Source organism: Macaca fascicularis, chromosome 9 (genome assembly GCF_037993035.2).
Source record: "Macaca fascicularis isolate 582-1 chromosome 9, T2T-MFA8v1.1".
Classification (NCBI taxonomy): Eukaryota; Metazoa; Chordata; class Mammalia; order Primates; family Cercopithecidae; genus Macaca; species Macaca fascicularis.
In genome coordinates this window covers 60,275,779-60,303,390 of record NC_088383.1, presented here as the reverse complement: position 1 = coordinate 60,303,390, position 27,612 = coordinate 60,275,779, and the positions used below count along the sequence as shown (strand labels likewise).

Below are 27,612 nucleotides of genomic sequence, written 5' to 3'. Positions count from 1 at the left end.
GCAGGGACTGGAGGAGGGGAGAGTGAGCCTCACAGATGAGGGAGAGTGCCCCCTGCAGCAGTTGGGAGGCTCCCGGGGAGAAGGTCAAGCAGCCAAGCAGTGGAATGGAAACCCCAGGAGGAGCGGAGCCAGGATCAGAGCAAGGGGGCACTCAGACACCCAGCTGAGAGCACGAGCATGAAATGGCGAGAGATGCATAGCAGGCAAAGCCCCGAACCACCAAAAAGTCAGTCAGCAACTCCAGGGGAAGCAAAATGTGGGACAGGAAAGGCTAAGGCAGCACTTCCCTAACTGGGCTGTGCTGTGTGTTGACACAGGCCTAATGCAGAAAACGTGCACCACGGATCTGACCAGACTGCAGAGCACCATCATGACCCGCCACCCAGAGGGCAGGATGCAGGGCACAGAGGGAGGAAAAGCCCATGATTCCCGTCCTCTGAGGCGAGAAGCCAATATAGACGTCCACAAGGGGAACATCAAGGGGTGGAGCCAAGCATGCACTTGGGAACTCTGCAGGTGAATACTCCAGGGGCACGGTGGCCTCTAGGAGAGGAAGGCAGTGGAGGGGAGTCGCTGTTTCTCTAGACCTTATAGAAATCATGGGCTCTTGAAACTACCTGCATGAATAACTTTGATAAAACCAAAAACTAGAAGGGGAGGAGGGAAGAAGAAAAAAGGAGGCGAGATGGCCCTGCCTGCTGAAGTCCCCACGGCAGCCAGGGCCTACAAAGACAGCGCAGAGCAACTGGATGAGGACTGGAGTGGGAAGCTGCCTGGAGGCGGTGGCCCTGGACGAACACCTGGAGGGTGTCAAGGGAGGAAGAGAAAGGCCTTCATTCTGCCTCTCAGGAGCCTACTCCAGTTCAGGCCTCCTCCTAGTCAAGGACCACAGGTGGCCCCCAACCCCGTCCCCCTTAACTCTGAGCCTCTCTGTCCAGTCCCTACAGCAGACAGATCCAGGCCAGTTACTGCAATCCCCTGACTCTCAGAGGGAGCCCTGCCTTTCCCGACCCCCACTGGCCCTTCTGTCTTTACCTCCTCCTGGGCACTTGTCCTTTGGCCTCTGGCCTTTGCATATGCTGTGTATCCTCCCTCCTCCGTATTGTTCAGGCTTCATTTAAGAAACCCCCTGCTCCAGGGACTGTCCCTGATCCCCCAGGTCCATCCTTTCAACGTGGTCCCCTAAAACACAAAAACAAAAGGAGCAGAGTGCTTCTAGAGATAGTAAGAAAATCCTACCACCGACACTGAGCCCCGGATGCCCCAGAGCCTGCACTGCCCACTAAACAGTCCCAGAGGATGGAGGAGAAGATGGGACTGGGATGAGGTCCTGGTGGGACCCTGGGTGCTCACATGGTGCCCCTCCCTCACACGTTTCCAGAAGGGCCCGCTCAGGGAAATGCTTAACCGTAACCAAAAACCTTAAAGGTGGCTTCTCGGCAGCCAGTGAGGCTGGGCATCCTCCCCCGCAGGGCTCCCGGCCATGGCTTTCCCTCACCCTGAGCATTCCCTCTCCTGCAGCTCCCAGAGCTAGGCCCTCCTCGCCAGTTGTAAATAACAGACACACTGAGAGAACGTGCCACAAAACCATGGCCACAATTCACAACACGTAGTCTCTTGCCATGAGCCTAGCATTTACATCTGTTGAGTTGGTGCCTCAGGCAGTGGGGTAGGCACACAGCCCTGCCCCTCTTCCCAGCCCTGTCTGCCCAGAGAGGGGCCCTGGGCTCAAAGGGCCTGGGCCAGGTGGCTTCCAGTGGGGTTTCCAGGCTCAAGAGCTGTGTGCCTGCAGTTCTTAGTCCGCGGAGCCCCAGTTTAGGGATCTGGCCTTGGGGACTTTCCAGGGAGCATCTTTTCCTTGGATTCTATGCCAGAGTTTCCAAGCCCAGCCCAGGGATCTGGATTTTAGGGCACTAATTCTAGAAGTTCTATCATGAGATGGGGAACTAGTCCTGAGCTTGAGGTTCTCATCTGGGAGCTTTTAAAGAAGAGTCACCCTGGGCTCCTCCAATTGAGGGGCTGATGTGACCTTCTGGGCCTCATCCACCTCTGCTTACTCCCGAGGTGGCTCCAAACTAAGTGCCCCATGTGTCCAGGAGCAGGGACAAGAGCGGAGTGCTGGAATAGGCAGGTCACACGGCCCTCATGCTGCGGGCACTGCTGCACACAGCCAATGTCAGAAACCAGAGAGGGCTGTGGCTCACAAAGGCCACACAGTGGTGCTGTGCCAGCCAGGAGGTCCAAGTCCCAGTCCCAGTGATGCCTCAACCCCAGGTCCAAAGAACCAAGAAGGAGGTGGGGTGGAAATCAAGATGAATCCCAGCTCCTTTCCTAATACACACACACCCCACTATGTCCTCACCCAAGGTCTGTCAAGCCCCAGAAGTCTTTTGGGTAACTTGGCTGGCCTAACTGGGACAGCCCAACCCAGTTAAGGGGCTGGCTGGGCCCTGTTAGGTACCCAAGGGGGACTGAGACCCACGGGCTGGCCATGCCCCCAGGACAGAGTATGGAGGGCAGGCCTGAGGGACATCCAGAGAACAGGAAGTTTGGCCCAGCCCGGCCCACCCTCCAGGAAGCCCTAGGGAACCCACGCTGCTTCCCTGCCCAGGAGCAGCCTGAGTCGGGTAGCGATCTACCCCCTCCACCGCAGCGTACCCCTCAGCATTGAGGGAGCCCCAGCAGTGAGCAAGCCCTGTGCGCTGTGAGCCCCGGCCCGGCAGCCCATTCCGGGGAAGGACTGACCATTGAAAGGTCTTATTTGTCATAAATACAAATGTTTGTTCCTCTGAAAAGCACAGGCTCTTTAAATATAAAGATCCTGGCGTTCCTTCTGTATATGCCCAAGGCCAGGGCCAGTCCACAGTAGGTACTCAGGAAATGAATGAACAAATGAATGGACATTTCCTTTATACTATCCCCACTGAAGGATCAACAGAGGACTTTGTGCAGCAGCCTTTCAGCCACGTGAATGTTCTCTCTGCTGATAGCACTCTCCATCACTTGTGCTCTTAAAACCTTGTTTTGGAGATGAGATGTTCGGAATTCCATCCAGGAATTAGGGTTCAGTTCTCTGCAGAGGGTTATTCGCCTTCTTCTAACAGAACAGAACCTCCCAGTTCTCATCTTAAGCTATCTCACAGCTAATTTTCTGGATTTCTATATATAAAATAAATCATTTAACAAAAAAATCTGTATCTACAGTGTATGGAACAAAAGAAGATTTCAAAGCCCATTAACTCACAGAGATGGTGTGTTACTGGGAGAATATGGGCTGTATAATTAAAACAATTTAAATCCGATTATAAAAAGACAGTGGGCTTTACTGCCTGCCACTATCTCACTAATGGAAAGAAAACCAATATCTTGAGTTTTCTAAAATCACTGTAAAATTATGAATTAGAACACGTATGTACCATCACTCCACTGCTCCATATTACTGATAAAATGAGATGAAATATTTCTTGCAGAGAAATATTCCTTGCAGAGAACATAAGCCATTGTTGGCTCAGAGCTCTGCTGGGCGTACACAGCATCTGGTGGCTGAGGCCCCCAAGGTGGGAAAGGAGGTGGTCAGCCAGTATGACGGGGTATCCTTTCTAGAAATCCCAGCCTTGAAGTTAATGAGGCGTGGTTCCCCACACCTCCCTAGTGAACCATGGCACCCTGTGTCTGATGAGGGAGAATCGCTGTCATGCAGGGGGATGGACAGAATGACAGTCATGGCCCAGCCAGGAACCCCGCCTTGTGCAGCACAAGCGTGTATTTCAGTCTGAACTAGGGGAGCATGTCCAGAGCTGTGATGAAGGAAATCAACAGTGAGAGCACCCCCACTAGCCAAGTACCTACTGGGAGCTGGGGCGGGAAAGCACGTGGCCACGCCTGGCCCTTGGCATTCCATCTCTGCATCACGAAAGGCCACCATTCATTGGCTGGCCCTGGCTGCCCCTTGGCACCACCCAGGAAGCTCTTAGAGAATACCAGTGCCTGGGCCCTTGCCAGTCTTGTGAAATCAAGCTCTCTGGGGTGGAGCCTGGGCACTGACACTTTTCTGAATTCCTGGGGCCTGGGTGTGCTGTGCCCACAGTGGCTGGCACTGGGTCAACCCTCCAGAGACATGTGGGCAGGGAACAAATGGGCACCCACTGTATGCATACCATGTCTTCAGACTCTCAAAACAATTCTTCTTCAAGGTAGATGTGAGTATCCCCATCCTACAGATGAGGAAACTGAAGTGCAGATATTTAGAGGAACATGTACTGACTCGCACAGCCAATAATAGGCAGAAGAGGGATTCGGCCCAGCCACAGCACTGTCCAGTGTCAAAGATGATTCAGAGACTTCACCCTATCCCACCTGCCTTCCCCCAGCCAAGACTGGCCCACATGTGCCCCACACTGGACCAGAAGCTAGGGGAGGAGCAGGGACCAGCAGGAGCCAGGGGCTGCCTCTGAGGCCACAGTGGTCTAGCAATGCCACCAGGTGCTGGGGAGAAATGGGGCACAGCCCCTCCTACACCAGTCTCTTTTGGGGCCAAAGTACATTTGTAGGATATAATTTCCACACACCGGGAAAGCCCTGTCTTGACACCTGAATTTTACCACTAGGTCATTGTAAGAAGTCTGGAAGAATTCAGGTCTCTAGACAACTCTTGTGGCCCATGTCACATCCTCTCAGCCATCTCTCCACCTGTTGCTGTGGTGACTGGCTGCATACAGGTATCCTTGGGCAGCCCTCACCTCTGCTCAGCAGGGGCCTCTCTGCTGGCACCAGGTGGGAACTGCCCAGCCAAGCTGCTGCACAAACCTGGAATAGCTGGGAAGGGAGCAGCACCAGGCCCCTCTGACCAGTGAGGAGTGGGCTGGTGGATAAATGCTCCCACTTTCCCTGCCCAGATGGACAATCCAGATGCCCTTTTTGTGGTTCCCTGGAGGGCCCCAGCAGGAAGGAGCCCTGGCAGTGACCAGTCAGACTGGCCTTCCCTCCTGCCCTGATTCACACTTCCTCTTCCCTTGGCATATGTTCCAAAGTCCCCTGCTGGCGCATGAGCCTTCATCTCAGATGTCTGACATGAGACATCTTCATCTTCATGTCTGCGTGGAGGGGCCTCAGGCTGCCATATCTTATGAAATGCAGGTACCCTTGTCATAAGCCAGCACCATCTCAACAGTATGTGTAATATAGTCACTCAGAGTGGTGCAGCTTGGGTGGACAGGAATGGGCCCTGGGGTGGAGAAGAGAGAGGCCCGGGGCTACCAGACCTACCACCAGGCCTTGGGCAAATTTGGGGCTCTGAGCCCTGCTCCCCATCCAAGGAGAAGCCAGCCAGCCTAGCAGCCTGCTCCTCCTCTCCCCTCTTCTATGGCAGGCCAGGAATCTGTGGCCATGGGAGGCAGAAGCCAGGCTTAGGGATGGGCCTCAGCCATGTAAAAGTCCTGAAACCTCCAAGAATGATATGCTCTGCACCTGGGATCCTCAGGGAGCTGCTCTGAGTCCAGAGCGCAGATGCCTGCAGAGGCAGGGGTTGGGGGAGCTGACTGGCCTGTGCAATTCTGCCATCCTCACAGGCCTCTCTCCTCACAGCTTAAGGGCCTAGATGGAGGTGTACGGCTCTGAGCCCCAGCAATGTCCCCTCCAGTGGCCCACATCCTAGATCCTTTGATGCTCAGGGCCTTAGTCCTGAGCCACTTCTGCCTGTACCAGAGAGAAGCCCTAAGGCCCCTGCAGACTTTGCCAGGATGTCAGCACCCTCCTCCGTCTATGCCCAGGGACCCTGGACAGCTCACCTCTGAGCACTAGCTCCAGCTATGCCACTACCTGCAGTGCCTGCCTCCCTTTCTTCACCTAACCAACCCCTGTTCCACACTTAAGACTCAGCTCAGAAGTCACTTCTTCCAGGAAGTCTCCCCTGGTTGCCCCAAGCCCAGGCTAGGTTAGGCACCACCCCTGTGCTCCCACACCCCTGGGCAGGCTTCATTCTCTTGTAGCATGCATCACATTCTTAGGCCACTCATCTGTCCCTGCCACACCCAGCCAGTGGGCATAATACGTATGCACAGTGTCCAGACCGGCTGCTGGGTGTGGCCTGCCAGGGCAACTCCAGCACATGGACTCTGCCAGCTGGAAAACACCCTCTCCGCCCCAGCCCGCCTCACACCCCTTAAGAAGGCTCACGTTTCTTCTTGGACCACCACCACCTGCTTTCCCCAGCTGAAGTTAATAATTTTAAAGTAATTAAGTCCAGCAAACCATAACCGATTAAGTAGGGACTGGTGCTGGCCAGCAGAGCTGCCATAGCCTCGTCTCTGCCCAGGCCTGTGTTTGGAGGGCAGCTGGGTGGGGCCTGGCCCCGGGTCCACCCCGCCAGGGCCTGACCATCCTGTGGCAGAGATAAACCTCTCTGAGCAGTCAGCCGCCTAATGAGACTGTCAGGGGACTTCTTAATGAGATTAGGCAGGGCCCTAGCTCTGCCTCACGGTGCGGTGCGAGGATTTCTATTCAATTAATCATTCAGAGCAGCGCAGGCGCTGCCCAGGAGGCAGGAGCCAGGCCCATGCTGATAAGGCAGCCACCTCCCAGCAGCAGCCCAGCTTCCTGAAGTCCACAGCAGCCCCAGGCATCGGCCCCACTAGGCAGAAGGATAAACAGAGGCTAGCCAGGAGGATGGGGCAAGGCTGCTGGCCCAGGACTCCTCCTTGTCCCTTGGAACCTGGAGGGAGCTCTCAGGGTTCCCCACAAATGTGCCCATTGGGAGGAAGAAAGCAGAGATCCCCACCCACAATGTATGCATGGGGTTAGGAGAGGCCTGCCGGCTGGGGAAAACTAAAACCAGGAACAAGAGCACACATGGCAGCTACATAGTGAAAGCTATGTGTGAGAGCCCCAGGCCCCATACCCTGCATGAATGCTGAGCACAGGTGTCATCCTGCGGGCTGGCACATGTCTCTTACCCCAGAAAGCCTACCCTAACTACCCAGCCCCACCCTCCTGCCCTGCTCCACACACCTGTGGACACACCACAGAGCTCAAAGCCTGGTCCTTCCCCTCCTTACTCTCCTGTCCCCAAAGAGGTTTCCAGCCAGCACTGTTTGGGTCTCCTGGAGCTCACTGGAACAACTGTCACCAGGTGTTGTTGCCCTGAGGCTCCCAGTCCAATCCCCCCTTAATGTGACAGGCCACGTTCCAAGTGCCTGTGGCAGAGAAGCCCCCGGCTGGATGCTGCTGCCATCTCGGCATCCTTTCTCTTCCTCTCCAGGTGACCCCACCCCCATCTACCGTGCCTCTTTCACTCTCAGTCCAGGGACTGGGCAGCCCCCACTAGCCAGACAATCAGGGTGTTCTACTCCTTGGGCACCAGGATTGATTCAGGGAGGAAGTGATTCGGCCCCATACCAGCCCAGTGGGCTGCAGTCCTGGGACTCCTGTAAGACTCTTGTTAAATAATTCCCCTCTTCCAGGGTCAAGTGGCCAGGTGGCTGGGCTGTTTCGACATCAGCCTGCAACAGGCAGGAGGCTGCTCAGGAAGGAAACCACCCAGGAGACAGCAGGGACAAGGGGTGTGGAGACGGAGACAAAGTCCTGTGGATACCATTTGGGCCTTGGATCCAGCCATGCCTGAAGCTACACAGCCTCTGGCCTTTTCCATTACATGGCCTAATAATGATCCCTGTTTTGCTTAGGCCCAAATGAGGGTTTCTGACACCAGCATGATTAATATGACTAACACGGAGGGTTATTTCAGACCCATGGCAGGTTTCCCTGAAGGCAATAGTCTCAGATGGTCTGCTTTAGCATTCTGACAAACGACACACATGTGGCCCATAACTTCCCCACAGGCCATAAGAGGCGGAAACCCCTACATGCCACAGGGTGCAAGGCTTGGCCACCTTCCCCATGGTCCCAGTGGGGACCTCCCAGCACATCTAGACAGGCTCCCCCAAGGAGGGGCTCTCTGGGAAGATGGCCCCTAGACCACCTGTCACTGGGGTCTCAGTCCAACAGCAGGTGTGCACTGTGAGCTCTCTGGGACACACAGTGTGCATGCAGTGTGTGTGTGCAGGTCCTGGTGTGTACTTGCCAGAGGCCCAGTCAGGCAGCCACTCAACAAACATTTGCTCCACCCCTGCATGTGCCTAGGCCTGTACAGGCCCGGGAGTCCCAAGATGAGTTCATGGTGCTGGTGCTCACAGACTTCAAAGGCGCATGTAGAAGCCAGACACCAACTAAGACACAATGAATGGCATGGCAGCAACGAGGCAGCCCTGGCCCAGACAGAGGAAGCCGAGTGGCCAGGAAAGGCCTCCTGAAGAGCGTACAGAGCTGAGACTGGAGACGGGGCTCGGTGGCACAGGGTGCATGGGTGTAGGCAACCAGGAGAGAGCAGACTGGATGCCAGGGCAGAGGCCAGACCACGAGGACTTGAATGCTGAGCACAGGTGTGACCCTGCAGGCCAGCAGCCACAGGGGCCTGGTGTCGGGAAGATGCCCTGGGGAGCTCTGAGGGGCAAGGCTGAGTAGGGGCCCATCTGCCATGTGCCAGTGCCTGGGCTGGCACACAAGAGCCCCGGCACGTCCACGCACATAGCATGTCCACGTGACAGCATCCCAGGGCAAGGCCAAGGCAGAGCCACATGCATGCCCCTGCTAGCTGCACCTGACATCCAGGAGCTCCCAGGAGCACTCACCAGTGCTGATCAGTGCATGCTGAGACTCATCACAGACCTCGCTGTCCTGCCTTTAACAATGTTAATTTTCTTCTCAGGAGCTAAGTAGCCTAAAGCAGTGGGACCCCATCCCGGCTGCACTCATGCAGGCTTCTCCTGAGAAAGCCTGAGCATGAACAACCACAGAGCTTCAAAGCCCTTCTAGCCCCTGCTCACCAGGAGGGGTCCAGCTCCTGCTTCCTCAGAGGCCAACGTGGCGACAGCAGTGGCTGCTGGCTATGAACTCAGATGGGCAATGGTCAGCAGCTTCTGGAGTGCAGAGGGAGGCGCTGGTGGGAGCCGGTGGGAAGCACCTCCCTGCCAAGCTCACAGCTGTCAGGCTCGCCACTCCAGACTTGCAAGAGCTCCTCCCCTTCCTGGCCAGGGACCATTCCACCTACCCTGGCCAGAAAGAGGCAGTGGCCAGGACCATGTCAGCCCCATTTCACCCATGGAGACTGCTGGGGGCAGAGGGGCTCATAAGCCCACAGGAAAATTCCCAGGTGGGAGAAGAGAAGACAAACCCAGGTTCTGGTGCAGAAGCTCACACTGCCAGCACCTGGAGCCCGGGTGAGCTTCTATTTCTTCTGCAAGGCCTCTCCACTCACCCCCACCCGCACAGGCACACCTCAAGCATACAGAGGTATGGGGCCTCCAGAACTTTCCCACTCCAGCCAGTGAGTATTGGAAACATCTCCATCGTGGTTCTCCCCTTTGCACGTGGCCTTGGAAGACCTCATATAAATAGCCATTACCAGGGAGAAGCAGTGCCATCAGCTCCCATCTTTTCTTGACAGGAAGATCTTCAGTGCAGAAGCTGACCAGGAGGGAAGGGTTAGCACAGGCAGACCCACAGGGGGCAGGACAGGACTGCTATACACACAGCTGTGCGACCCCAGGTGGTCCTGAGAAAGAACACGGGACAAGGAGCAACAGCATGCAGAGGCTGCAGAGAGCAGAGGTCCTATGAGTCTCTCCATCCCGTCGCCCATCCAGGGACTTTCACTGAATACCTCCAACCAGCCTCATACCAGGCTTGGCTCTGAGGACTTGGCAGCAAACAAGACAGACACTTCTCTGCCCTCACAGACATGATGGCCCTCACAAATAAATTATTAACATCATTGCTGATGAGGAAGCCTGCAAAGAAGGAAAATAACATTTTGGTAGAGTAATAGGGGCCCTACTTGGAGCCAAGGGGAGCTTCTCTGAGGAGGTAAGATCAGAGGCATAGCCAAAGGCTGAGAAGGGGCCCAGCATGCAAAGAACCTTCCAGATAGTAGGAACAGCATGTGCAAAGGCCCCAGGGTAGATGCATGCTTGGCTTGTTGGAGAGATGGGGGAAAGGCCAATGTGGCCAGAGCAGTGAGGCCAAGAGAAGTGGCGACTGAGACACAGGTAAGATCGGCTTTTGTCAGGGTACTTGGGGACTTGTGGCCCCAGCGAGGGGTCTGGATTTTATTCTTAGTGCAATGGGGAGCCATTGAAGGGTTTCAGCAGGAGACGGAGGTGATTAGATTGATTTTTCAGATAACTCTGGCTGCTATACAGACAATGGCCTGGAGGGAAGGGCAGAAGCAGGGGGCCACGAGGAAGTGACCTCAAGTGTCCAGGCTGGGGCTGGGGAGATGGCAGTGGAGGTGGAGAGAACCAGACAAAAGCCAGGTGCATAGTGGGAGGCCCAGCAGGTACAAGGAGAGCACCAGCTTGGCTGCCAGTCCTTCACACTCCCTAAGCAATCCCTGCTTCACTTTGCTTTCTGTGTCATTCCCTGTACTGCCCAGGATTGTCCTGAGATGATGCACAGACAGCCCTGGGCAGTTTGTAATGTATTGGTAGACACCTCTGCTTTTTTAAAAATTGACGTATAGTAATTGTACATATTTATGGGATACAGAGTGATATTTCAATACATGTGTACAATGTGTAATGATCACATCAGGTAATTAGCATATCCATCACCTCAAACATTCATCATTTCTTTGTGTTGAGAGCATCCAAATTCCTCTCTTCTAGCTGTTTGAAAATATACAATAAATTATTGTTAATTATAGTCACCCTGCAGTACTCTAGACCACTAGAACTTATGCCTCCTAACCAGCGGTAACTTTGTATCCCTTAACCATCTTCTCCCTATCCTCCTTTCCCCTGCCCTCCCCAGGCTCTAGTAACCTGTATTGTACTCTCTACTTCTATGAGTTCAATGTGTTTAGCTCCCACATGAGTGAGAACATGCAGATGCCTCTGCTTTTGAACAAGCAATCACCAGGAGCCTGCAGTATGGCAGACGCTGCCAAGCTCACCACATTCCTTTCCCGAGTGAGATTCCTGGGCCAGCTGCAAGCACCACCCAGGTGACTGTCCATGAGGCTTCTACAATGAAAGGAGGATTAGCTGAAATGGCTCCAGGACCTCAGCCAACTCCAGCATCCCGTGGCTACATGAAACATGCACGAGACAGTGTATGTGGATAGAAAAAGTGTGCAGGACTGAGTCAGGTGCAGACACGCATGGGCTAATGGGATTTCTGGGATTCTTGTAGCACACGTAGGAGCTGGTCTGTGACCCAGTGTCAAGCCACAGGGCAGGCTGGGGAGGTGAACTGAGGGATCAGGTCTAGGTCCAGCCTGCTGGACATTTCTGAGGTCAGTGAGGGCAGCACAGGCCTCCCTGCAAGGTGGCTGGGGCTGGGAAAGACAGCCAGCTACCTCTAGAAAGTAAGCATGAGATTCGCAGAGCTCTGAACACACTGGACTAAAGGAGTCAGTGTACAGTCCACATTTGGAGTCAAATAGCCAGCTGCATGAGCATTGGCAGGGGTGTCTGATGCACCGCCTTTTATTGGGAGAAGATCCCAGAGCCTGAGGATCAGAGGTTTACCCAGAGCCACAGCAGGCAGTGATTTGGGAAGCCAGTGTCCTCTTTGGCTTCATCAACATCAGCAGAGTATCCTGAACAAGCAGTGACCATTCCCATCCCTCTGCACTGGCCAGGTGACATCGCGAGGACAATAACTGTAGCTGCTCTTTACTGAGCACCTCCTTTGTGCCAGGGACATGCTAAGTCCTCTGCAGTCATTACTTCATTTGTTCTCAAAGACAGCCCATTAAGTGGGGGCACCAGTATCCCAAGTGTACAGGAAGGAATGCTGAGGCTCTGCGAGTTATGTCCCAGGGACCCTGTGTTCAAAAGGGGCTGGGCGCAGTGGCTCACACCTGTAATCCCAGCACTTTAGGAGGCCAAGGCGGGTGGATCACAGGGTCAGGAGTTTGATACCAGCCTGACCAACATGGTGAAACTCCATCTCTACTAAAAATACAGCTCAGCATAAAGACTGTCCGAGATGAGAGTCACCAATCCTTAGAGGTACACGGATCTTCAGCTCATGTGGTTCAAGGCTGGATTTGAGAAATTTGGGCACTGTAGCCCTGACAAAGCAGGCTGGCCCATGCTCCCTCAGGCAGTCGGTGCCTGGCCAGGTCTAGCCCCAGGCCAGAGTTTGCTCACAGCCCTTCCTCTCCTGTCTTAGTCTGCTCTGGTTGCTAAAACAAAACACCATAGACCAGGTGGATTAAACAACAGACTAATTTATTTTCTCAACAGACAGTTCTGGAAGCTGAAAGTCTAAGATCAGGGTGCCAGCATAGTTGGTTCCTGGTGAGGGCTGTCTTCCTGGCTTGCAGATGGCTGCCTTCTTGCTGCATCCTCACATAGCAAAGAGACACAGCAAGCTCTTTGGTGTCTCTTCTTATAAGGCCACTAATCCCATCATGAGGGCCCCACCCTCATGACCCCATCTAAACCTAATTGCCTCCCAAGGCCCTGCCTGCAATGCCACCACATTGGGGGTTAAGGGCTTTGATATAAAATTAGGGAAAACAAACATTCAGTCCATAACACTTCTAGACCTTCCCCCACTCTGGCCTTGGCTTTGCATGGCCCCCTCAGCTCTGGACACAAGAACTCTGACATCTGCTGACCTGTATAGCTGAGACCCCAAGAGGGCCACTCCCTGGGGTGGTAGGCAGACTGGCTCCCTCTCATCCCACTAGCATGATGCTGAGATGCTACAGGTGACACCGACAATGAAGAAGCACTTAAGGTGCTGTCCGCGGCCTCCTCCTGATCTTGGCCAAGTTAAGTGACCACCACTGCAATGACCATCCCATTGGATGATCTCTGAGGGCCCCGGAGTCAGGTCTACACATCTAAGGCCAGGAATGTGCCCCAGGAGGGAGAGGAAAATGTATTTATTGAGTGTGCACTACAAACTGCCCTTAGAGCTGAGGATACCACAGGAAACAAAAGCAACCCAGTCCCTCCCTCCCCACAGTCCACAACCTCCAGGAGGCATCACCAACAAGTCAAAGGAAACACAAGGCAAGGGGAGCACATGGCCAGGTCAGTCTCCTGTGGGTGCTGGGATGCACCCTGAGGATGCCACCTCCCAACTGGAACCTCACGTGAGTCCAGGAGGAGTGTGAGGGAGCTAGCAGTGCTCCAAGCAGCAGCTGGAAGCCTTGGCTCTTTCTGCTAAACATACCCAGGCAGCATGGGTGTCTGCAACAGTCTCCTTGTGTGTGCATGTCCCTGTGTACATACACACCTGCTCAGCACTGCCCACCACACCAGAGCCCCCAAAAGCCTTTTGGAGGGCTGAGCCATCACACTGCTGGACTCTCCAGGGCACCTATCCCGTTCCAGCAGTGTGGTGGCTCAGCCCTCCAAAGTCTTTATCAGGTGCACAGTAGATGCCCAGAGCTGAGGCTCAGGTCCCTGCGCAGAGCTGGACCCCAGCAGCAAGCCTTAGGCCAGCTCCAGTTGGGGTTCTGTGATAAGGAGAGACCCACCCTCAGCTCTCCAGGCCCAGGCTGGCAAACCACAGGACTTGGGGGTGGCCCACAGAGTTGTTTTAGTTACCAGAACCCTGTGGGAGAGGTGAGTGAGGGCAGGTACCCTGGGAGCCTCCTGGGACAGAGGAGGAGCAGCACTGGATGTTACAGCCATGGCAGGGAAGGTGGCAGGAACCCTAGAGCCCAGCTGAATCAAGGCCACCTCAGCATCTGACACTGGCCACTGAAGATGGAGCACTGTTGGGAGGGGGGCTCAGCCCAGAGCTCAGGTCGGGCCTCAGAGCTCTGAGCCCAGAGCCCAGACCAGAGGCCAGAGTGGGGCCACTCCATGGCTTACCACACCTCTGGGCACTCAGATGAAAAGGCAGAAGAAGGCCCACGACCCCAGGCCAGGAGCAGAGCCACAGTAGGACCTCAAGTCTCCACCCTGGACTGAGCAGGAGGAGTGCCATGAGGGACAGAGAGCAAGGAGACGGCCTTCCAGGCCAGGCCAGGACCCAGTTTATAGGGGCACTATAAACTGCCATGGGTGGGCTGGGCCCAGAGCTCCAGGCAGCAAGGCCTGTGTCTCAGCCCTGACCTGGGGATTGCTAGCACCCAGACAGGACCCAGAGACCAAGAGGTGTCGTGTACCTTGGCAGGGTCCTAGGAGGATGGAAAACATTGTGGCCAGGACACAACAAGAACGAATGCCTCCTGAACATACTATGTGCCAGCACCCATGCCCTCAATGCAAGAATGAGCCCCAAGGCACTAAGCACCCCTCTCTCGGGCACCATGGTGGACTGTCGCTCACCACAGCCTCCCTCCTGCCAGCAGTACATCCTCTCTAGATCCACCACCACAACCCCAAGGCAGCCCCATTTCACAGAGGTTGAGACTGAGGGTCAGAGAGGGAAAGTGATCTGTTCGAGAACACACAGCTAATGAGTCAGATTTGGGAACTGAACCCATACCTGCCTGACCCCTTTCCACCAAATAGAGCAAGGTAGGCCTGCCCTATGGCCAGGTCCTACGGAGGCAGGGGCAGGCCAGTGGGATTCTGGCCACTTCATGCACTCAGAGCAGACAAGGCCACAGCAAGATGGAAATACCGTGCCGTGACAGTCCACAGGTTCCCAGAGTCCCAGCCCATATGGACGGCTCTGAGCAGCCTCCATATGAGCCATGTGGTCAACACTGACCTCCTTCCCTGCTCTCCTGAGGCACCCAGAATGGCTGGGGCTCAACTCCAAGCCGCACATCTCCACCGCCCTAAGTGGCGCCAAGGCTGTGGGAACCTGCTCACACTGCCCAGCCCAGGGCAGGAAGTGAGAGGAGGACAAGTCTCCACCATAGACCACTCAAGCTAGTAAGATCACAGCCACCTCCGCCTCTTCACCCAGTCACTGCCCTGTGCTAGCCCTGGGCTGGGCTATTCTAGTGCGTTTCCTCAACTGATCCTCTCAGCTGTCCTCTGTTCCATTTTACAGTCATGGAAACCAAGGTTGCCCACCCAGAGTCAGAAAGCAGAGCAGGGGTGGGAGCCCCAGTCTGTGTGAGGGACAGCCACTACACTCCCACCCCCTCAGCTCCTGGACACCACACGGATGCTCCGGCGGAGACATGGGTAAGGGCCAGGCTGAGCACAGTGGGGAACCAGGGCGGATCAGGTGGAGATGCAGTCGCAGAGCACAGCTGCCTCACCTAGAGTCTGTCGAGGGACGAGTGTGAGGGAAAACTGGAAAGATGGGGCCATCAGGGCCACATGTCCCACACCTGGGTGGAGGAGGAGGGGCAGCCTGGGCTCAGGACCACCCTAGGCCCCCAGCTAACACCCTCCACCTCACCCACTGGTAACCTACACTGCCCACAGCTTGGACCTAGAAACAAAAGGGGCCATCTCATCCCCTCCGGACCACCCTGCCCGCACCTCAGGCCCAGAAAGGGGAACTCTGGGTTCTCCTTTCTTCAACCGTGGCCATCCGCCAGGAAACTGGCTGTTTACGGGCTGGGAGGAAGGGCTCAGAGAGTCTAGCTGAGATGTTGGACACAGACCCAGCTGCCTTCCTGGGCCCAATGCCTGTCAGAGAGGGCAGCACCCCAGAGAAAGGGGCTGTCACAGGCCAGCAACGGCAGAGAGATGCGTGGTCTCTGCCCCAGCCCACTGCCATTAGCAGGAGAGGGCTGCCGCTTCGCAGGGCAGCAGGGGCAAGGCGTGGGAGTCTATACGAGGGACAGGGCCACAGGGCTGAAGCCGTGGAAAGTGCAGACTTGCCAAGTCCAACTACGGGGACAGGGGGAGGTCATGGGTGCTGGTCCTGTCGGTGGCTGGGCCGAGAACCCAATCTTCACCTCATGACTAGCTCAACGCTTCTGAGAGCTGGGATTGTCCAGGCGCTAGTTTACAGAGCACAAGATTGGCAGACATGGAGAAAAGCAGAGGTGCAACCCCAGCCGGGGCCGGGGACTCTGGCTTCCTGACTTCCCAGCACAAGGAAGGGCTGCCCAGAGGTCTGCAGAGGAGGGACAAGTTGCTGAGTACACAATGGGGAATCGATGGGAGCCACGGATTCCACCCAACCTAGCATCCAATACCTAAAATTGTTTTTGGCTTTTGTTTGTTGCTATTGTTTTAATGAATCGCCAAGGAAACAGGAAGGCTGTTTCGACATGAATGGAAAATAGGCATTTCTGTTGCTCACCAGTTGTTTCCAGTTCTCTCTGCTTCCAGGCACATAGTAAGGCTGTGCTTCCTGGATCCCCTGTGACTGGCTGCGGCCATATGACTGGTTGCAGCCAATGAGTCATAAGCAGAAGTGATGTGGGCACATCCAGGCTGAGCCCCCCAGAGCTCTCTTCCCCTCTGGCACAGCAACTGGCAACAACCAAGTGAAGTGACCATGAGGAGCCAAGCTCCCCACTGACCGGCAATGGACACACAGTAGGAGCAGGAAATACTGTGTCATGCAAGCTGCTGGGAGTTTTGGATTGTTTGTTACTGCAGCATAACTTAGTCTCCCCTGACTCATATAATGGGAAACACAGAGCAAAACCAAAGGGTGGAGACCCACAGGCATGGCCATGGGTAACCAAGTGTAAAAAGAATCACATCCAGGGATGGAATGGGTTAGAAATGATCTGGGAAGAGACAGGGCAGATGGGATGCTCTGAGTTGTTAGGCAACAGCATTTCCTGGGCAGTAGAAGACTCAGTGAAGATGGAAGACAGCTGCTGTGAGGACAAAGCTAGAGAATTTCAACCTGGCAGCTACAAGAATTGGGAAAGAGAGTCTGTGTGCCATTACAAGAGGTGACTATGAGTGATGAGGGACAGCCTTAGCTGGCCCCCAAGAGAAACCTAGAGAAATGGCCCCAGCAGGAAAACTGTCAAAGTACTCATGTCCTAGACCTAGAAACGGAAGGTGCCATCTCATCCCTTCCAGGCCACCCTGCCCACACCTCAGGTCCAGAAGGGGGAACTCTGGGTTCTTCTTTCTCAACTGTGGCCATTGGCCAGGAAACTGGCTGTTTACAGGCTGGGAGGAAGGGCTCAGACAGCCTAGCTGAGATGCTGGACACAGACCCAACTGCCTTCCTGGGCCCAATGCCTGTCAGAGAGGGGAGCACCCCAGAGAAAGGGGCTATCACAGGCCAGCCCAGGACTAGGAACAGCAGCAGCTCAGAGGCAGTATGATCCATGGCCTCTCCCACACGCCTGGCATGAGGTGTCCATCTGCTCATTGCCAGTTAAGTCCAACCTCCCAATCTAGAGAGTCGAGCCATGGCAATAAGGAATGAAGGGAGCCTCTTGAACCCAAAATTTGAGGAAGTGGGTGGTGCCGGAGTGTAGTCTATAAAAATGAGAAAGTGTGTGTGTCCCCATGCATGTGTGCATGTGTGTGTGCTCTTGAGTACATGTGGATGTGTGTGTGCCGGAGTATATGCATGCATGTGTGTGTGTTGCACATGCGTGTGTGTGCACCTGCACAGGAGTGACTCCAGAATGAAGGAGAACCCTGACGCCTATGAGTTCAGCACCCTGACACCGTGAATTCAGCACAGGTTTGTGGGAAATCCAGAGAGGGGACCCAATGCCTAACTCCAGACTATCAATGCCTGCAGCCTTATCCACAGCTGTTATCACTGGCAGTAGCCCTTGAGGGGTCCAGGAATAACAGCTCTCTGTGGGACCCCAGGCAGCAAAGTAAGATTGACTTCAATGAGGGCCCTCCCTTGGGCTCTAGGTAGGCATGGGCAGAGATGGTGAGGTTCTGAAGAACAACCTACCCAGGCAGAAAAGAGGCCCTGGGTCCAAGCGACAGCACCAACTTACAGTCTGACTATTCAAACAGCAGTTTCCTCCAGGAACTTCCTTATGCACAAGCAGCAGCCAAGCCCAGGAAAAGAAGCTGGCATGTCATTGGAGAACACAGGTTAAGTCTGTGGAGGCCCCACAAGCTTACAGTGTGATGCTTCCAGAGTGAGCTTTGTAGAAATGGAAAGGAAACATAGCTATCCATCCCAGGTGACTGTAGCAAGCCCAACGAAGACAAGAGGATGCCCCCCAGTAAGCAAGAGTGCAGTCAAGCATGCAAAAGATTATCAGGGTGGAAGGAAAGTGGAGGTGGACAGTGCACATTGGCTACATTGGGCAAAGACAGGTGTGCCAACGTGGTAGCAGAATAATGGCCCATAAAGATGTCTACATCCTAATCCCCATATCTGTGAATATGCTAGGCTACATGGCACAGATTGCAGACAGCATTAAGCTTGCAAACCAGCTATCCTTAAAATAGGGAGGGCTGGGTGCGGTGGCTCACGCCTGTAATCCCAGCATTTCAGGAGGCCGAGGTGGGTGGATCACGAGGTCAGGAGATTGAGACCATCCTGGCTAACACAGTGAAAGCCTGTCTCTACTAAAAATACAGAAAATTAGCCTGGTGTGGTGGCGGGCGCCTGTAGTCCCAGCTACTCGGGAGGCTGAGGCAGGAGAATAGTGTGAACCCAGGAGGCGGAGCTTGCAGTGAACTGAGATCGCACCACTGCACTCCAGCCTGGGCAACAGAGCGAGACTCTGTCTCAAAAAATAATAATAATAAAAATGAGGAGATTATCTGGGATCATCCAGGTGGGCCCAATATAACCACAAAGGTCTTTGAAAGAGGGAGCCAAGTGGAAAAGGGAGGAAGAAGAGTCAGAGAAGGAGACGTGATGACAGAAGCCAGGTCAGCATGAGAGGATGTGAGAAGGCCTTGACCCGCCATTGCTGGCCTTGAAAATGGAGGAAAGGGCCAGGGGCTGAGGAACCCAGCAGCCTTCAGAAGCTAGAGAAGGCCAGGAAACAATTCTCTCCTCCAGCCTCCAGAAAGACCCAGATTTTAGCCCAGCAAGACCCATGTTAGGCTTCTGACCTGCAGAACTGCAAGAGAATAAATGTGTGTTGATCTAACCAACTAAATTTGGGGTAAAATTTGTTTCAGCACCACAAGAAAACTAATACAGCTGAGAGGATGGGAATAAGGGGTCTACAGCATCTTTAGGAAGACACGGACATCACACTCAGACAGCCTCTGACAGTGTCTGGTGAGGCTGCCTGCAGGACTGCAAGGGTGTGGCCTCGATGGGACCTACAATTCTCTATAATTCTGAATGGAAGCCAAGAAAGATGCCGGAAGCCATCAGAGCTAGCAGAATGTCTAGATACCAGTGTGGCCAGTGAGGGGCAGACTGACCACTTAGGAGGTAACGGATATAAACTGAGCAAGGCCTCCACATGGGCACCAACAAGCTCTCTGGGTTTCATTTTTATTTTATTTCATTGTTTCATTCTGTGAACCACAAGCTATTCTTGGTAATGTTTATGTCTTCCTAGAACCCTTTTGTGCTTATGATAACTAAAAGGAATATTGCCTCACTTGCATGCATTCCTTTTTTCTGCCTCTTCCCTAAACTGTTATCCCTCCACACTGCGACAGGTATATCTACAGCATATCCAATAACTCACGTCTTTTACTCACAGTAAAAAGTAATGCTGGGAAATGAGAAGACTCGTGCTCAGCCAGTTCTTTTATATAAATTATATGCATTTATATAACCTCCTACTTGAGCAGGCACTTTACGACAATCGGAAATTTTTTTTATTTAACAAATTAGGATCTCTTTTAGTATCTAGAAGACAAATTTTCACACTATTTGTTAATATGGACTTTGCCAGCTAAATCTAAGATGTAACATTTTAGAGATTTAAATGTCCTTTCTGTGTTATTTGCTAACTTTCAATCCTTATCAAATGGATATTTTATTGTGTGATCCATTCTTTTCCATAAATTGACCAAATGTCCTAAAAGGCAGTGCTTGTAAGGAGCTTGTTAAAAGTCAGCCTAAAGAAATTGTTAAGTAAAAATCTTAGGACCAATATATCCAGGCCGAGTTTCTTGTTTTGTTCAGGAATATTTAATTCTGCATATCTCAGCATAAATAGTTCCTTTAAAAAAAAAAGTTTTGAACATTGAGAAATGTATGCAGTTACTAAAAGTAATGTTTACAAATAGTTCACAGTGATTTCAGAAAAGGCCAATGATGTTAAATGGGGAAAAAAAAAACAGGATATAAAACTGAACAGAATGGGAGCTCTCAAACTTTATAAAATACAGTGGTGGGGGAAAGACTAGAAAGAATCAACACTAGTGCAATTCAGAGCAATTTTGTTCTGCTTCTTGATGCTTTCCTGTACCTTCCACATTTTACATAATAAGCACACATTGCCCTTTTTCTTTTTTATATTTTTATATTAATACATGCTCATTGCAGCAATGCATTTTCTTTTATAATCAGGGAAAAAAAGTAAGAGCTAAAAATGAAAAGGTCAGTTTGGGTCCTCTCTCAAGGAATTCACTAGCTTAAAAAAATGGTGTAGCTGAAAATATCAACAGCCTCAAGAGAAGCTGAGATGGATTCACGGTTGGGTCAAGGAATGGAAAGGGAATTACTGTTTACAGAACACCCACCTCAGGCCTTATGCAGACGATTTACACACGTCTCATCTCATTTAATCCTCACAATCCCATGAGGCAAATCCTATGATTATTCCCTTCGAACAGATCTGGAAACAGCAGCTCAGAGCAGGGCTCCAGGGTCACACGGCGAGTGAAGACAAGACGGGAACTGAAACTCTTTAGGCTCCACCAAGCTCTTATCGTTGCATGGCACTGCCTCTCAGACCAAAACAGCTACAGCACCACTCTACTGAGAGGTCACTGTGGCCTTGTCCAGTCAATGTTGGAGATCGAGCCCCCATCTGCCTTTGCTCTCCATCCCTGACCACTCCCCTACTAAAACTCTTTTTCTTTCCTACTCAACCTGTATCGACAACCCATGTCCTGCTGCAATGAATGTCCAGGCCCAGCAGTGAGAGATAAGCCATTCATCAAGCAGGGATCAAGCCCGGTGATGGAAAAGCACCCCACAGAGTACAGCCAAGGAAGGACATCCAGAGAGCTGAGTACCTGCAGCAGAGCCCCAGGCAAGGGAAAAGGAGGCTGATGAGCACTGCTCTGCCCCTCCCAGAGGCCTTCCAGGGCTGGCTCCTCCCATCCCTTGTAGGCATCCAAGGGCTATGCAAGGTCACAGGATAACAATGGATTTCAGTCCACCAGACTCATAAAATGAAAGTAAATGCCAGCTTTCACCAGCACAAACTCTCTGGGCAGTAGGCAGCCCAGCAACAATACCTGGCCAGTGTCTCTCTCCTTCGACAACTATCAACCACCAGAATCTAACTCCCTACTTCCAGACATGCAGAAACACTCACTCTCACACCCCACAGAGACCGTGTCAGCCTGCCATCCTTGGAGCCTGAGACATTTTTCCAGTTATACAAACAGAGAAACCAAGACCCAGAAAAGGCCCCTGGGTGGAACATTTGTCCCCAGGACAAAGTTGCTTTGAGGAGCTTACAGGTTGAATCACCCATAGCTATGTTTTGTGTGGCTTGTGCTGTGTTGTTTACATTGCTTTATTAGTTGATGACAGCTTTAAATCAAATTTTACATTAAGGTCCAGATTTGGGGTTCCTCTTAAAAAAATAAATCAGCATGTCTACAACAGTAGGATTTTCACTCCCAAAGGCAAAATCTGTTAAAGTTGTGTGACAGCTTCTCCTTTTAATGGAGATGACCTCTTCAGGCCCTATACTCCAGGTACCACAGGAACCAGCTGCCCGGTTCATCCTTGTATGTTACCTGCATGAGGTGGCAACCTTGTGCAAGAGCACCATGTTTAGTCCCTGGGGAACTGCTGATGGGAGTGAACGGGCATCATTCAGGGGCAAAATGAATGAGCTTGGATACTCAACACTGCAGAGGGGAGTCAACAGAGGTGTGTCACCAGACATGGAACACAGGCAGGGTCTCCACTACACTGGGAGCTCCTGGGTCCAGGAAATATGTGCTTCCAAACTGTGGCTTCGGCTCCCAAGCACAAAGAATGAATGTCGACAGAGATGGCGTGTGTGGAGCCAGTGTCAAGGGAACAGGAGGCAATGTGAAAGTTGTAGCTTGTCACCCCAGGTCCCCACCCCAGTTAGGGTTCCTTCCACTAAGAAGGCCCTGCCCTCCTCTGGCTGGAGCCCACCCCAAGAACCTGCAAGGAGCTGTGGTAAGGGCACACTGAAAAGAAGTCCAGAACAGGGGGCGTCTAGAGACAGAGACTGCTGGTGGGGCACCAGACACCAAAGAAGGGCAGGAATTCCTCTTCCCTGTACCTCAACAGACATCTGACAACGGACATCTGTCACAGCTGGAAGCAGCAGCTCCCATAATAAGCAGTGTTAGCCTCACCCCCCGCCCAAAGAAAACACTTGGGACTCCCGGTTTGTAAAACCACCTCAAGAAATCCTTGGACCTTCAGTCCCCAGAACTAGTCCCTGGTCCCTGCCCCCAGAGCTGGCCCCTTTCCTTCCTCTGCTGCACCCAAGAATAGGAGACCCCCAGAATTCCTCCTTCCAGCACAACAACCTCCCCAACACCAGCTCTGACACCCCAGACCCAGACCAGAGCCATCATCGAGGTATCCTGTCCTTGCAGGCACCAGGGAGACTAGCAGCCCATGTGTACCATAGCAGCAAGAGGACTCTGGGCTCAAGGGGCTTGAGGAGAAAGCACCGGCCCGGAGCTCTTAGCCAGCCCACCTCCCACTACACCCACTGCCCTCTCTACACTGCCCTACCAGTTCCTCCAGCAAGGAATCCTTGCATCCTGCACCACTAACTGTGCCCTTCTATCCTCAGCACTGAGGGGCACTGGCCTCAGAGTCCCCATGGTTGTGGGGAGCAAGGCAGAGGGAAGGAGAACGGACTTAAGCTGGGTAAGTGTCAGAGGTGGAGCCTTAGGCCTTAACCAAGAAGCTGGAGGCTTGGAGAAGGAACCAGGGTTCCGGAGCTGAAAGTCAGGTTGAAGGGGAGGGACTAGGAGAGAGGAGGGAAAGCAGAGGGAGTTGCCGTCACGAACGCCCTCGCCGCGCACCTGTGGCGCCTGTCGCGGGGCCCGACCGCAGGCAATGGCCGTGGAAAAGGGCGGCCCCGGTGCAGGCTAGGATTTCCCCGCAGCCGGACTAGCCCAGCTCCGCTCCTTTCCTGGGCGAACAGCGCCCACCTCCGGCCCAGGCGGTGGCGCCTCCGCCCGCGGCGCGGACAGCGATAGAGAAACCGGTTCCTCCAAACCTGGTGGAGGAGCGCGGCAGAGAAGCGCCGGGCTGAGGCTCTGGGGGCAGTGGGGCGCGAAACACCGCGCCTACCAGGTTATGCCCGGGAGAAGGAGACAGGGCGGGCTCCAGGCGCTGGGCGCTCCTCGCCTCGAAGCAAGGAAGACACCGGCCCACCGAGATCGGGGGGTGCGCCCGACACAGGTACCCGGCACGCAGACACGCCCACCCCCAAACACCCAGAAACAAAGACCGCCCCAAGCCACGCACGCCTGCGCAGCCAGCGCTGGGCGCACACCCGCGCCCACACAGCCCGAAAGGCGGCGCGCAACCCGCAGGAAGCCCAGCTCCCCGCGCTCGCAGGCTCTCATTGCCAGCCGGCAGCGCAGAGCAGTCCTGGCGCCGCTGCCTAGGTGGGCCAGGGAAGGCGCGCCACCGCGTGTAGCACCGCGGCTGCCCAGGAGCAGAGGGGGACCCGCGCGGCCCAGCTCGTCCCCAACCCCGCCAGTGCCCACTGCTGCGACGCCTCACAGACCGTGTCCCAGTGGGCCCTGGGCACAGCGGTCACTCACCTTCCTGCACAGCCTGGAACGGGTTGTTGGCCTCGATGACCTTGATGGAGTAGGTGATCTTCTCGCTCTGCAGGATGTCATCGTTGAGGCTCAGGTCGGATACCGCCAACTGGAACACCCTGTCGTCCTTGGCTGCGTTCTCCTCGAAGATGGCACCTGAAGGAGAGGAGGGATCAAGACCGGACCTAGACAAGAACCCTCTCCCCGCTTCCCTTAGCCCGAGGGTCAAGGCACTCGCAGACCGATGATTGCCAGGTGGTGGGAAGTCTGAGCTGGGATTTCAGCTTGGCAGGGTAGAATAAGGCTCTCCCATCTCCACCCGCACAGGAATATGCTCCCCTCCCCCCAGCAGCCCTCAGCGCACACGTGCACACAGTTGACATGAGTTACACATGCACATCTCACATGCTGCCACCAGGTCACACACGTGTCTCACAACCAAGGCACCACATGTCCTAGCCATACCCCACAAAAGGGACTAAGCCAAGCTAGGGTGGCCCCAGGCAGTGCCCAAATGCCTTCCATAAATCCCATCCCAGGAGCCAGGAAGTTCCCTGGGAGGGTGGTGTCCCCCACCCAAACCCCAGGACAGAATGATGACTCCTTTCTGCCATGCACGTCCCCTGCTGAGTGGAGCTGAGCGAAGCAGGCCTACAGTTGGCTTTCCTGCGCAGAGGGGTCTTCCTTAGGCAGGGGCCTCTGGTGGCCTGCAGCTTGGACGGCTGTGACGCTGCCCGGCCTGGCGCCCTGAGCTCAGCCTCCTACTCTCCATCCTTCCCCACTTCCATTTCCTGTATGTCTGTCGAGGGGAGTGGGGGAAGGGGACTGTGTCCTAGGCGCCTAAGATCTAGCGGGGCTGGGGGTCCCAGAAGGACCTGTTCTTGAAGGGTTTTCCAGAACCGCGGACAGCTCCTCCAGGGCGCCCTCCGGCTGGCGCTTTGTGCACCTATCACAGCTTCCGCGGACCCTGCGCTTCCAGCCGAGATGCGTCCCACCAGCCCGAGCCTAGTCCCGCAACCTGGGCAGCTCTGGAGTCAGCCACCCACACCCCGCCTCACCAAGCCCCGAGGGTCCCTGAGGTCCCGGAGCTGGCCCAGTGATCCCTCAAGCTGGGGGCTGGGTAGAAGGAGGGAGGCCCCGATTCCTCACTACACCCGGAGCCGGAGCCGCAATGCTGACCGCGAGACCCGCACCCCTCCAGGGCGGGAAGCAGGTTTGGTCACGGGCCCCTGCAGAATCGTAGTTCTCTGAGCTCAGGCCTAGTACTCACCACCCCACTCCACGCCCCGGCCCCGCCTGTCCCGTCCTCCTCGCCTTCAACACCTCCCAACCCCCAGTTTCCCTGTGATCGCTGGTCTTTCCCAACTTCCGGAAAGACGACTGCGGAGGGACTCCCAAAGCGACCGCTGTCAGCCCCCCAACTCGGCCCAACTTCCCGAGATTCTTCCCGTGTTGCTCCCAACTCCCACCCACTCCCCCTCGGCGCGCCCACTCCCCCTCGGCGTGCCCCCTCCTCCTCTGTTCTCTCATCTTCTCTCCCGGTTCTCTCTCTCTATCCATCTCTTCCCGCTCAGCATCCCCCTACCCCGCGCTGCCCACGCTTCTTCCCTCGGCTCCCAGCACCCAGACTGTCTGGGCCCCCAAGACTTGGACCACGCAAAACTCTGGGACTGTCCAGGATGGGGCTGCAGTCGCCACAACCAGATACACACGCACCCACACATACACCGAGGGCTACACAGACACACCGGAGAAGCAGGCAGACACTGTGTCCACTCTAACAGGCTGACAGACAGTCGTGCACGCACCAACACACGCTCAGATGGCCCCACACACCCCAACGCCCTCTCACAGTAACACCGACACCGTGCCAGGCGCACACAGCGACACACGCTGACAACACGCACCCACACACATTCACACACGGTTCCGGTCCGGTCTCTTTGATCTTGCCCTGCCAACTTGACGAGCCCCCCGCCGTGCCTTCCCCTGCCCCCAGCTGCTCTGAGCTGCGCGGAAAGGACCTCCCGACCCGCCGACGGCCCCTCTAAGGGCGCGGGTCTCCACGCGCGTCCATCCCGGTGTTCTCCGAAGCCTCGGCCCTAAGTGTCGGCAGAGGCCGCGGGGCCCCGCGCGGAGATCGGAGCCCCGGGGAGCGGCTAGCAGCCAGCGGGAGCGCGGCGCGGCCCGTGCACAGCTCCTCCGCCGGGCGGCGCGGCGCGGCCCTTCGGGGGAGCACCGCCCGCCGAGCCCCTCGGCCCGGGGAACCGCCAAGTTTGGACGCCGCGCACCCCCTTCCCCGTTGGGGCCCCCGCCCAGCCTCGGCCCGGCAGCCAGCCACGCTCACCGATGTGGATGATGGAGTCGGCCCGCACCGACACGCACTGGCATATCCAGGGGAGAAGCCACAGCGTCAGCGCTTCCATGTCCCCCGGGCGCGCGGCTCATCCGCCTGGGCCCGGGGCGAGGCCGAGGGCAGCGCGAAGCGGGGAGGCGCTGGTCCCGGTGCAGTCCCGGGCCGCTCCCCGGGAGAGCCGAGCCCGCCCGTGCGTCTTCCCCCGCGCGCCCGCCCCTGCGCCCTGCGCCCGCCCCAGCCCAGCCCAGCCCAGCCCAGCGCGGTCGGGCTCCCGCTCCGGCTCCGGTGGCGGCTGCGGCGGCGCTGGCAGCTTGAGCCCAGGCCGGCGCGGCGGGGGCGGCCCGCGGCGGTGGCAGCGGCGCTTCCCGCGGCTAGAGCGGCTTCGGGGGAGGCTGAGGCGGTGGCGGCGGCGGCCGGGCTGGCGTGGCGGCTCTGGGCTGGCTGTGTGTCTGAGCCCCGGCTAGGAGCGAACTGCGGAGGACGCCCCCTCCCCTCCCCCTCCCCCTGGGCTCCGCTCCCCCTCCCCTCCCTGCCCGCCTCCCTCCCCTCCGCCCTTCTCTCTACCACGTGACTGCGGAGCCTCAGCCTCGCCGCGCGGCGCTCGCCCGCTCGCGGCTCGGAGGGGGCGCCGGGTGCTCCACGCTCCCGGCCCGGGGGACGCTCGGAGACCGGCACGGCGGCGGGGACCGGCCTGGGCTGCGGCGCGCCGAGCCGTGGCTGTCCGGGCCTCCTTCTCCGGTTCACCAGGGGCGGGAGAACGGAGGAGGGCCGGCCGCTAACTGCCCTCGAGGGGCTCCCGAAGCGCCCTGGCGATCTCAGCAGCCGCGGGTCTCGGGTCATGTCCTCGGCCGAAACAGACCGTTCCTCGTGGAGTGGGACCTGGGGAGCAAGAAGAGAGACCGGGGCGGGGCGCCGGGCCAGGCCCCGGGACACCTGGGGAGCCAAAGGGGGCCGGCCGCCGCGAGCATCTCGGAGCAGAGCCCGGGCCGCGGGCTTGAACCCTGGCTGGCCGCGCGGACCTCGGCGGGCGCCCATCCCCCGCCCCGCCTGCAGCGCACTCAGCCGGGAGTCGGCAGGAGGCTCGGACTCTGAAGCCCAATTCATGGCCGGAAACCGGCGCAGCCGTGACCGCGGCGCCTGGACGTGAGGAGCCTTCCAAGCGGCCGGCGGGCTCAGACTCCGACCCTGCACGGAGCTTTCTTGCGCGAGCCCGGGCGAAGAGCCCGCTCCTCGCGGCCATAGCGGAACGGGGCTCCCTCCGCCTCCGGTGCCTGCCTCGGGCCGGCCACCACCAAAGCGTTAAGCTGTTGTGGGCTCCTGCCTGAAAGGGACTGGGCTCCATGTGGCACCCCCAAGATTACGAGGAGACAGCTGAGTTTCCTGGAGTCTGGGACCTGGCAGAGCCTCGTTCGGAAGCTGCTCCTCCGGCAAGCCTGGGAACGTCCCCAG

The 27,612-nt window shown here is 55.9% G+C and overlaps 1 protein-coding gene across 4 annotated transcripts in view; it reads right to left on the bottom strand.

Annotated features, from left to right (window-relative positions):
* The window catches only part of GRID1 (glutamate ionotropic receptor delta type subunit 1), a 792,303-nt gene extending 765,667 nt beyond the window's left edge, over positions 1-26,636 (bottom strand). For 3 of the 4 annotated variants that reach the window (XM_065520779.1, XM_065520780.1, XM_015456100.4), the window contains exons 1-2: positions 26,155-26,334; positions 23,808-23,963 (exon numbers count right to left, since the gene is read on the bottom strand). In XM_065520779.1, the coding sequence (XP_065376851.1) occupies positions 23,808-23,963; positions 26,155-26,233 (235 nt within the window). In that variant the 5' untranslated portion in view covers positions 26,234-26,334. Of the gene's footprint in view, positions 1-23,807; positions 23,964-26,154 lie in introns of all 4 variants that reach the window. The other variant, XM_005565260.4, reaches the window with a different exon arrangement.
* Positions 26,637-27,612: the final 976 nt, after the last annotated feature.